This window comes from Bos indicus, chromosome 2 (genome assembly GCF_029378745.1).
Source record: "Bos indicus isolate NIAB-ARS_2022 breed Sahiwal x Tharparkar chromosome 2, NIAB-ARS_B.indTharparkar_mat_pri_1.0, whole genome shotgun sequence".
NCBI lineage: Eukaryota > Metazoa > Chordata > Mammalia > Artiodactyla > Bovidae > Bos > Bos indicus.
Window position 1 is genome coordinate 97,442,887 of NC_091761.1, and position 12,540 is coordinate 97,455,426.

The window sequence follows — 12,540 nt, forward strand, 5'->3', positions numbered from 1 at the left end:
TTTCTAAATTCCATATATATGCGTTAGTATACTGTATTGGTGTTTTTCCTTCTGGCTTACTTCACTCCAAAGAAGACATACAGAGGGCTAACAAACACATGAAAAGATGCTCAACATCACTCATTATCAGAGAAATGCAAATCAAAACCACTATGAGGTACCATTTCACACCAGTCAGAATGGCTGCGATCCAAAAATCTACAAATAATAAATGTTGGAGAGGGTGTGGAGAAAAGGGAACCCTCTTACACTGTTGGTGGGAATGCAAACTAGTACAGCCACTATGGAGAACAGTGTGGCGATTCCTTAAAAAACTGGAAATAGAACTGCCTTATGATCCAGCAATCCCACTGCTGGGCATACACACTGAGGAAACCAGAAGGGAAAGAGACACATGTACCCCAATGTTCATCGCAGCACTGTTTATAATAGCCAGGACATGGAAGCAACCTAGATGTCCATCAGCAGATGAATGGATAAGAAAGTGGTGGTACATATACACAATGGAGTATTACTCAGCCATTAAAAAGAATTCATTTGAATCAGTTCTAATGAGGTGGATGAAACTGGAGCCTATTATACAGAGTGAAGTAGCTTCATGATTTTAAAGCTTTTTTCTCTTAAAGGTATTTCTAAACCTGTGTGTTGCACAGTCACTATTATGTATGCAAAGTCTTATTTGGGTCTAGAAGTTTGTTCTGCTTGATGTTATTTTTCGTATGCTCTCAATGGAGTTAGAACTTAAATCTCTGTTCTGTCATGCCTGAAAATTAGGTTTCAGAATGAATCTTCTCTCGTTGATTGGGTTTGTGTGTGTGTACGTCTGGCTGTTTGTGACACCATGAACTGTAGCCAGCCAGATGTCTCTGTCCTTGGGATTCTCAAGGCAAGAATACTGGAGTGGGTTTCCATTTCCTTCTCCAGGGGATCTTCCTGACCCAGGAATTGAACTCACGTCACCTGCAACTAGTTGAGCTACTGTTGGCCAAATACCCATAGCTGACAGAACCAATCTGGAGGTGTTAAATAATTTAACATTCAACAAATGTTTGCAGCCTACACATGGCTTAGACAATAAAGAATCTGCCTGCAATGCAGGAGACCCGGGTTCGATCCCTGGGTTGGGAAGATCCTCTGGAGAAGGAAATGGTACCCCCTCCAGTGTTCTTGCCTGGAAAAATCCCATAGACAGAGGAGCCTGGTGACTATAGTCCATGGTGTCACAAAGAGTTGGACATGGCTGAGTGACTAAAACTTTCAAAGATTCTTTTTTCATATTTATCCATCAGTGAAATGAATCAGAGAGTATAGCCGTGATCAGTGGATTCAACAGCTGGTGTGAAAAAATCATGCATGTTCTTACCAAGGAGCATTAGATTGAGAAATCCAGGTCTAAGCCTTATAAGGCTTAGAAAACTGGAAGAACTGGAATTTTAACAGCTGGCATTTTGATGAAATAAGAAATATCTGTCCTTAGAGAACTTTCAAATATCAAGAGAAAATTGTTTAATAATAAGAGGTAGCAGAGATTGAAGCTCACCACTCAAGTCTATAACAATATTTCTGGTGGCACAAGATCTTCTCTTGACATTTTTTCCAATGGTATATCTTAATTGGGAAGAATACTGGGGCCCTGCATTATGTCACATAATAGCCATGATATGATAGAGTCAAGTGAAATATTTCATTCTCATACAAAATAGATATTGGAACTTCTTGGATTTCTTTTTAAAAATCCGTATTACAGATATCTATATCCTCATTCATGTTGTATTGGAACTTCTTGGATTTCTTTTTAAAAATCCGTGTTACAGATATCTATATCCTCATTCATGTTGTCATTTGTGCTTAGCCCTAACAGCTAAGATCTCATTGCAACATATTATGAATTATAACTCAATGCCTTGGACTTAGTACTGTTTTTAAAAACTTGGGAATTTCCTTGCTCATGTTATCAAGCTAGGCTTTTGGGAAGAGGAGAAGGTGGAGAGTTCCGGTAGCTTCTCAGCTTGCTTTATCCATCCAGAAGATTGTGCAGCAGGTGTCTAGCTGTTCAGTGCTTAGGAGCAGGAGGTTATGTGATCTTTTGCAATATGGAGAGAGGAGAGTTTTTCCCTTTACACAGTAGGAATGGGATGTTACAATTCCTGCTACCTCACAAATTTCTTTTATAGACTTGGAGAGGATTTGCCTTTCTCTCAGTTTTCGTATCACCTTTAATTCCACAAGCATGGTTTTCAGAGATTCAGGTAAAAGTAATACTATACATCAGGAAGAAGAAATTAAAGGAAGTTGTGATAACTTTTAACCATGTTCTAACACCATTCTGAAGAGTAGAGATTATCTGTGACCCCAAAACACTGATTGGGTGTTTAAGTGAAATTTATCATGAATGGGTGGTATTTTAATAATATCATGTTGTTATTTTAAGGGAGTAGGTCTAAATAATGTCTCCTCTGATTCCAGATGCTTTTCATTAAAACTGAAACATATCTTTCCAAATCATATTTTCTGTCAAAAAAGTTTTGCCAGAGCAATGCCAGTTCTAGCTTGAAATCTCCTCAAATGCTTGTCACTTAATAGATAGTTAGGCTTTGTATGTTTCAAAAGCCCAACAAATTAGAAAGTGAAATATGACTAATTACCTATGTTTGAAGGAGTATTATCTGAATAGTCTCATCAGGAATCCAGATGATGCATTTTAGATAATAAATTCACTTTATTTGTACATCTAATAGCAATTGAAGTCAGTGTAGCCAGCCTTGCCTTTCTTCCAACGTTAGTTTTTATCGACTAACTATAAAGAAAGAATTAAAAACTTGAAAGTATTAAAGACTAAGGAATTCACTTTTGCATACCTGTTCTCTTGAAAACAAATTATCATAATGTTTTAAGTAGATGATTATCAAGTAACACACTGATCATTTCAGTGTTGGATTTTTAGGTTCAAGATGAAGATTTTTAGCCACTGAGAAATCTTTTCCACCTCTCTCTGGGGGAAAACTTGTGACATTTTGCTGGAAGTTGTGGGTGCTCATATTATTTTATGTCCTTTGAATGTCTGTGGCAAGAACTCCCAGAGGTAAACATGGACTGAAATGCAAATCTAAGTATTTTCCAAATCCTTTTAGAGATGTTAATAAACGTAGCATCAAATGAAGGTTCTGTAGCCAATTACTTGGGATGCTTCGCACACCAGTGCCCTACCCTGAGATTGCCGTGTGCAGTAAAAGAGCAAAAGCTGTCAGGAAACTTGTATTATACATGCCCATGTAACTCAGCATTGGCCAAGCTTATTTGAACACTTTACTGCTAGTGGTCTTTCTCCCAAAAATGTAATCGAAGACTAATCATGAAAAAATGTCAGACAGATTTCAACAGAGAGACATCTGTAATATACCTGGCCAGTATTTTTTAAGGTCATCCACAACAAAGAAAGTCTGAGAACATCTCACAGCCTGAAGGAACCTGAAGAGACATGGAACTAAATGTAATGTAGAATCTTAGATGAGATTCTAGAACCAAAGAAAAGATTAGGTAAAAACTAAGGGAATCTAAACTATGAACTTTAGTTAATAATAATGCATCAGTACTGTTTCATTAATTATAGCAAATGAATCACACTAATATGTTAATGACAGGAGAATTTGAGTGCAGAAGATACATAGGAACTCTATATTATCTGTTCAAATGTTTCTGTAAATATGAAATTGCCCTAAAAATAGGAAACCTGTTAATCTTTTTAAAAGCAATATTAACAAGTCATGTACTTCTTTGTGGGAAAGTTTTTCTATTTATAAGTGTTCACTCTGCACAAAAACAATAGTTTGGCCCATTTAAGAATGTGGGGATCTTATTTAAGCTGTTCTGGTACAGAAAAAGTAGAGAAATCAAGGCACGTAAAGGTAAGGATGCTAAGCCAACAGTCTCACTAGCAATAACATATTGTGATCAAGGTCACAGTTTGAATGTAGATCATTTTTTCAGCCCATTAGACATACGGAGATGCCGGAACAACTCAGAAGAAACACAGTCCTCAGACTCCCAATTTAGGTCCTTTCTTATTTGACTAGAATACAGTGGTGGAGTGGGATCTAGAACATTGCAGAACCATCTTTATAAAGGATTCTGTTTTCAGATGTACACATGGAGTGGTTAGTTCTTAGGACACACTCCTCCCATTAGGCTCTCCTGTCCCAAACATTGGCTATGCCTGTCTTGGAACGTTCAACCATTTCTCTGTGATACATGGGCAGAAATTTGTAAGTCACTCTTATTATTGGACTTACCAGGTTTTCAGGCTCCTCTTCGTATGCCAACAATTCCAGAAAAACTACTGAAAGTATTTCATATGTAATGAGTGGTGGTATGATGACTGTTAGTATTATTACAATAACAATGGCAAAGGTAGAAACTACTATTTATTGAGCTTGTTGGGGGCTGTGCTGAGTCCTTACTTTGTTTAAATTTGCAACAAAGCAATAAACTAGGCATCATTGTTCTATTTTACAGATAAAGATACTCTTGCATGCACGCAGTTCTTTATACATTGTCAGTGATGTGGGGATGCACTTTGATTTATTCAGAAGCCCTTCAATCAATGTTTTAAAAGCAAAATTGCTTAAATCCTGTTTAAATACTCATAGGGAAGATAAGTATAACCCTTATGGGAAGCAATTGTGGGGGTGTGGGGAGGGGCTTTGGCGTTGTCAAATTAGTTCAAATGAGTTAACTCGTGTAGTTCTTGGTATGAACAGAAAATGAGAATAGGGACCTTAGAGTAGCATTGAAATTCAGTAAAATAATAATAATAAGATTCTTGCTAGAAATCTGATAGAAAGCTTACTTTCGTGACAGCTTTATTTGTGATGTCTCTAAACAGAACGTGGTAGCTAGAATTGGATTTGTTTTCATAGACTTTTTGTTTGTTTATTTGGAGGGTTTGGGTTGAGTTACTATTTTGGGGGGAAAAAAAAAAGGAAAATGTTCTTAGCTTCCATCAGAGATTCTGATTGTCTGTGTCATCATCAGGGTGGGGACAATAGACCATCAGTGAAGCCACATTGCTGGCAACAGCATTTCAAAACAGTGATGTATCACTTCTTGTCAACTAGATCTGTAAATTTAGTGGCTTCAGTATATAAGTGAAGGCTGTGCTGTACCTACTGTTTCCTTATTAACACATGCAGAATACCTACTCCATGACTTATTCAAACTTTACTATAATTTATGGCCACCTAATGAATATTAATGACTTAACTGAATTGACTTAATTGTGACATAATACTGTAAGTTGTGACATAGGCCTAATATTATATTTATTCTCTATGTAAGATTTATACCAAGAGAAAATGCCATTCCCTTTTTAATCTATAGATAGAGCTTAGAAAAGTTTGCTGAAAAATTAAGTCAAAACTCTCTTTCTCTTAATATTCAGTATCCAGAAAGATATATCTTCCTCTGGTTTGAATTAAACATCTTTCAAATTGAAAGGACTAATATACTGACCATTGTCTTTTCTAGATTTCACAGAGAGTTGTGGTTTTAAAGAGTATTTGGAATAATCTTCCATAATCCAGCATGTCCCCTGAGCCATTCTTTTCCCTACTGTTTTCTATCCAGTTTTCACATATTACAGATTTTCCCTATTTTCCTTGTTGAGTCAGTGTCATATGTCAATGAAAGTTAGCTCAGATATGTCCTTAAATGCCAAACACTAGTTTTAAAAAATAGAGTATATGAAACTAATGGTGATCTTATATGAAAAAAAAAATAGATATTCCGGAAAAAATCTGTTAAAAACTAGGGTGTTAACAGTAGCTACCTCTTGATATTAAAAGTGGGTTATTGAATGTGTTTTGTTGACCATCAGTTGCTGGTGAGTTTGCTGTCAATTTTCCCTATTTTAGTACTTCAGATAATCTTTCTCCAAGGTCATGGCTGCCATTTTTCTTCTTCCAATCACAGGAAACATCCCAGGACATTGAAGAATGGCAGATGATCGGAAAGATGAAGCAAAGGCGCCTCACTGGACCTCAGCTCAACTTACAGAGGCATCCGCCCAACCACACCCACCGGAGATCAAGGATCAAGGTGGGGCAGGGGAAGGACTTGTCAGAAGCGCCAATGGATTCCCCTACAGAGAGGATGAAGAGGGCGCCTTTGGAGAACATGGGTCCCAGGGCACCTACTCAAATACCAAAGAGAACGGAATCAACGGAGAACTGACCTCAACTGACAGAGAAACAGCAGGTAACTAAGGGCTCTTCTGTCACCAGTGCTTGCTTTGTGCTTTGAAGTCTGTTTACGCTTCAAGTGAATTAGTTTACAGCACTGATCTTTCTCTAGTGCTAGAACTGAGATGCTAGTCAGTCAAGGGAAATAGACACCGAAAGGAGAGAAAAATCATAGGAACTAGCCTGACATTCCCCCAGATCAGTTATATTCTCAATCTTATCTCCTTTTTAATTTTTAATTTATTTATTTTTGGCTGTGCCCAGCAGCTTGCAGGATCTTAGTTCTCCTACTGGGGATCAAACCCATGGCCTCACAGTGAAAGCTCAGAGTCCTAACCTCTGGACCACCATGGAGTTTCCATTTACCACCTTAATTTTAGTAGACAAACGGCTTGGTGTGTGTGTGTGTTGCTAATAACTGTCAGCATTCTAAATCACTGAAGAAAAAAAAAAACTTCACTAACTGGGATTCTCTTGAATGATATTGGACTTAAATCTGATTAATTGATAAGAAGCACATTTACTTTTTAGGGCAGGAAGAAATGTAGTCTGTCTCCCAGCCTTAAAAAGGAAAAAAGAAAGGAAACCAGCACATGCATACACGGGAACTATTTAATACTTCTTTGGATAGCTTTTTAGGACTAATATACAGATGCTTAAAGGATAACAGAATATAATTTAATCTTAAAGTATGATTTCTACCACAGGTTTGTTGACGATATTGTCATTAATGGCTTAGAGAACCATTCAGTTCAGTTCAGTCTCTCAGTCACGCCCGACACTTTGCTATCCCACAGACTGCAGCACATTAGTCTGCTCTATAGTTCTTTCTCTGTAATTCAGAATTTAATGTATTTGAAGGCAGTAATTTGCTGTCCAAATGCTACTCCATGCTACTCCAAAAACAGTAAGTAAACTGCTAGTAAGAACGGCTCTGTCTGCTTCAAGATCATCCCTTACTTATTCAAGGGTCAGTTTTCTACAGTCAATTGGTTAGCCACACATCCACTGTACACTCAGTTCAAAAAATATATTTAAATTTTAATGGGAAAGTATGAAAGGCATTTCAAATAACTGAAATTACATACATACATACATACATACAGTGTGATTCTTTTCATTTAACAAACTACTGTTGAACATTTTCTACGTATAAGCTGTGCCAGGACGAGTGCAAAGAATGGGCTCTGAACTTCCCAGAGCAGTTGATCTAGTAGCACACATGAGACCTGTGTGTACAGTTAATTCAAATACAGAACACAGAACATTAAGTGCCACATGAGCAGTATAGAAAGGCAAAGTTGAAGAGGGGTCGTTTCCAAACCAAGTTTCCAAATCAAGTACAGAAGCATCTTGAGGTTCCACAGCAGATGCACAAAAGTGTGGCAGAGTGTTTTTAAATACCCAGATGAAATTCTGTGATATTCAATAGCTGTCAAATACTGCATGAACTATTAATTTAAGATAGTTTGGTTTCAACATTAGGTCGTACCACATTCTTCTTCATGATGTCCTGTCTTTTTGAAGCTGGGATTTTGGGGTCTTTTCGAAGTTGCTGTGATAAAAAAGCAAATACCCTGTAGAAATGTATGTGGAACAGAAAAAAGAGAGTGGCAGTGTCCAAGCTAACTCAAGGATTTGAAAAGCTGTGCAGTGCCCTATAGACACCCATGTCCCATTAGTAAGAAGTTGTGGATAAGAATGAAATAAAAATACTGTTTTTACTTTTCATGGTTATAGGGAAGATGAGGTAGAGTATATAAAGTAAATGATTCAAGAAATACTGTCTATTAAGTACCATTGTTATTGGGATTATCAGAGGTGGTAGTGGTATTCATATAGACAACAGGACACCCTCGATCAGGAACTATTTTTCTACAGTCAAGTGTAATACAATTTGAAGAGGGTGTGACTTGGGTATCAGGAGCACTAACTGGGAAAATTTTGAAGCGATTGAGGCATGAGGAGTTGAGAACATGTTAGAAAAAAATGATTGTGGGAATAAAGGAGATAATGTGAGAAATCAAGATTTTTCTCATCATTGTCCCCTACAGCACTTGACATTATACCTCAAGGACTCAACAAATGTGTGTTGAGTGAGTAGTTGAGTGAATGATACAAAAAGAAGAAAGTTCTTTTCAAATTTATGGGGGAAGCTATTGAAAAGCCTTAACTTTGCCTCTTGAACTCTCACCAGTTGACTCCCACTGACTATTATGGAGGCTTATTATATACCCAAGAAAAAAATCACTTGTAGTATGCTTGGTCAAGCAGGAGAGAACCAAAATCACTCACTATTTCATTTTTTTCAGTAGTCTTTATTAAGTATTTGAGAGCATCAGAAAAAAATCTATTTGTCAGGTCAGTGTGGCCTTGCCAGCTTCTTTGAGAAAATAACATAAATTAAAAAGAAACTAACAGATGGTTCTTTAAATTGTGGGTTCAAGACCATCCAGAGTTAATTTTGAATTCAGCTTAGCATATATCAAATGAATATTACATTACCTTTGGGAGACTGATTATGTAAATTTTATATGTATATTCATAGCGACAAAGGTTGTAAACAGTGATGTTTTCAATCCAAACGATGATGTAATTTTAAACCAGCCTCCCTCCAGAAAGAAGAGACTGAGTATTGAATCCATCAGTCATCCATGTATGGAAAGCAGCAGGAGAGGAAAAATGTAAATTGTTATCTTCTCACGACTGAGCGACTTCACTTTCACTTTTCACTTTCATGCATTGGAGAAGGAAATGGCAACCCACTCCAGTGTTCTTGCCTGGAGAATCCCAGGGATGGGGGAGCCTGGTGGGCTGCCGTCTCTGGGGTCGCACAGAGTCGGACACGACTGAAGCGACTTAGCAGCAGCAGCATACCTATAGAGGATTTTTCAGTGATAAGTTAATGTGCAATTAAATTTCTCTCCAAACTTTAGCTTAATAAAATAATAAATAAATTGTATTATTGATGGCTTATATATAATTATTCCACAAATTGCAAACAAAAATCATCCCCAGTAAAAAAGGAATATTCTTAAATCTTAGATATGATCTTTAAAAATGCTATCCTTTGATAATGGAGACCATTGACTGAGCAGGCATTATATTTTGAGGTGATTATTTGATATCTCATCATTTCATGTAATCTATTAGTATATTGCAATTTCTCCTATATGGATGTTTTTCAGGATTTTGTGAACATGAAACATTTCCCATGACATCCTCAGCTATCTGTTACAATGTCCAGACCATGGCTGATCGAAGCCAAAGATCTTTCTTCTACTTTCCTTTTCTTCTACTTTCATTCTTAGAAATAAATCTTTTACCCAACATTGTTTATTCATCTCTATAAACAAGATCACATAATAAATGAATTGCAATCATCAACTCTCCCTCCTCTTTCCTTCATCAGAGGACACTTACTTTAACCAAAGGTCTGCCTCATTCTCTCTCATCCACCACTTTCAGTGTTCACCTTCATGTCTGGACCATAATAACTTCTTAATTTTTGAAGGTGCAAGGCCATGTCAGCTTACCTTTGATCTTATGCACTAAGATGGTGGGGGAGGAAGCAGCGAGGAGGGGTTGTACAGAAAATACTGGAAGGAAATAACACTTTATATTTAATTTACAACTTAGATTTTTGTCTCTTTCCTTACAATTTAAAGCTAATCCATAGAAAGGTAGGTAGAATTATATACTCACCTAGTATCACATAACTTTATACTTTAAGAATTCTTCTTACATTTACTTATTAAAGCGTCCTTTTTAGAAGCCATGCCACTGGAGCCTAAAACAACAGAAGAGAAACCATAGAAAATCCATGAAAAATTGGGCCACTTAGGAAAGTTATTGTTATTGATAAATGAATACAACATAATACTGAAACAAGTCATTTTTAAATCATTTTCCACCATGGTTAATAAGAATAAAGGCTTGTAATAAACCCTTCTTCTCTTTTCCACCTTATCTTTATTGAGGAAAGCAAACAGAATGCATTTCAGTCCCCATAGAGTTTCAACTCTGAGTGATAATTAGGAGCCTCATATTTAGGCTTCTTATTTGTAGGTGGCACTCAAATGCATGTTACAATTTATATCAAGATAACATCTGGGCTTCCCAGGTGGCACAGTGGTGAAGGAATACACCTGCCAATGCAGGAGATGCAAGAGACACAGGTTCAATCCCTGGGTCAGGAAGATCCCCTAGTGTAGGAAATGGCAACCCACTCCAGTATTCTTGCCTGGGAAATTCTATGAATAGAGGACCCTGGTGGGCTACAGTCCATGGAGTTGCAAGGAGTCAGAAAGAACTGAGTGACTGAATACGCAATACACAAGACAACATCAAGATAACTAGATGTTATCTTGTAAGATGACCTCTCATATTTCTCCTATTTATGGGTTTAGTGACCCATCCAGGATACTTGGCTAAAGCCAGCACACAGGTCTTCTGCTTTATGGGGCCGTGCTCCTTCCACTGCCCCATGCAGCTAGATGCCCAGCAGCAACAATAACCAGTCATAGCCAAAGACAGTTCTTCCATTGCAGAACGGTCATATCCATGTGCCTTTCAGCATGACGGCAAATTTATTCCCAGTTTTCAGCTTGAATGGAGAAAGAAAGGAGGCAATTCTGAGATGTTTACAGATGCCAAAACTTTGAAGTATTTAAAATGACACTTTTTAAGTGATTTTGACTATTCTGAGGTACAATGCTTTGAACACTGGTTAAAAAAAAAAAAAAAAACAGCAGTCACAGTGTAAAGTGCCTTTGTGATTATCACAAGTCACCACCAGGTCTCTTTTTGAGTAAATTTGAAGATTAAAGGTCAGTCCTTCAGTAAACTACCCCTTGATTTCCCAAGGGTTGCAGTGTTTCTCCAGCATTTCTGGGGCATTTCTCCAGATCTGCTCCCACCAAAGCACTGAGATCTGTAAGGCCCTTCAGGGTTATCACTGTCACTTTTTCCAGAGCTTTCCAATGGAGATGCACCTTCTAAAGCTCAGCGCGCCCTTTCACATCCTCCTGATTCAAGCAGACCAGTCATGAACATACTTAGATATCTAAGTTTTTTGTTGCTGAAATTATACATTTCAGATTGAAATGCATAGTGGAGAAAAAGGTTATCATCAGTCACAAGCAAAAATCTGAATATACCTCTACACTTCTCTCTCTCCCTTTCTAATCTTAGAAAATTTGAATCTGCATTTTCTCACCCCATAGTCCCCTCCCTCCATTCCCACATTTTAGATTTAATGGTAGGAATCACCATCCCATTTAAACTATGGTATATTATACATAATATATATTAATGCACACAGAGCAAAATAGTGCAGAACCATTTCTCATGTGAAGTGACTGAAGCCGGCCCCACCACCCCCCAAGGCAAATAAATAGGCTGGCCTAACAATACAAAAGGTTGCAGATTTTCCTTTCCTTGTTGCCATGCCAACCACTCATTGCTCTGGCTGCCATTTCCCCAAGCTCCGCAGAGGAGTGTGCAGAGCAGTTATTTAGCATTCAGGGTGGATCTGCAGAAAAGCACACGGCCTCACCGCAAAGTGTCTGCACCTGGCGGCGCCGATGGACAAGGACAGAAAATGGGGATCTTTGCAATGTTTTCCTTCGAAAGGTTGGGCATCTGGGTCTAGAAAAAGTGAGAAAGACAAGAATTGCTAGAAAAGGCATGAGGTTTGTATTTGTCACGTTTGCTTTGTCCTGTGTGCTCTCTGTACCCTTTGAAGCAGGTTTGGAGTATTAGCTTCAATCATATGTGACTTGCCTTGTTGGTAAATAGAAGGGGATCTGAACCTAATTGGGGGCTGTCTTACCTGGACTTTATAATGAAGAACAGCCTCTCAACCTTGGTAAGGTTGCTTGCTTATAGCAGATATTGCTAAATACAGCTTAAAATGTTTTACAAATTAGAAGAAAAGATAGGTACCAGATACAGTTGTTTATTTAAATGTGCAATTGTAGGTAGTTCTTTCTATAAAAAAATTACCTTGTATCTTTCTTTGCTCTTCAGCCAGAATCTTAGAGTGGAATGTGATTGTTTGAAGCCAGTAATTATGAATCCAAATTTAAGGAAAACTTGGTTTCTCTTGACTCCTTTTAATTAAACCCAGTGACTCAACAAATAAAACCCATGATTTTATTCCTTGGAATTTTAATTGCCTACAAACACTTCAAGTTGTGAAGAGTAAGGCTTGATCTAACATAATATAATATTTTAAAATTAAGATTAATTTGCATATGCATTTACTCCCATGTATGTTCCTCCAGAAAATTCCTCCCATGCA

At 37.5% G+C, this 12,540-nt stretch overlaps 1 protein-coding gene across 43 annotated transcripts in view; it reads left to right on the forward strand.

Moving 5' to 3' along the window:
* Positions 1–12,540, forward strand: part of MAP2 (microtubule associated protein 2) — a 297,668-nt gene that overhangs the window by 215,563 nt on the left and 69,565 nt on the right. For all 43 annotated transcript variants that reach the window (XM_070771192.1, XM_070771199.1, XM_070771173.1 and 40 more), the window contains one exon: positions 5,968–6,252. In XM_070771192.1, coding sequence (XP_070627293.1) covers positions 5,991–6,252 — 262 coding nt within the window. In that variant the 5' untranslated portion in view covers positions 5,968–5,990. The remainder of the gene's footprint in view (positions 1–5,967; positions 6,253–12,540) is intronic.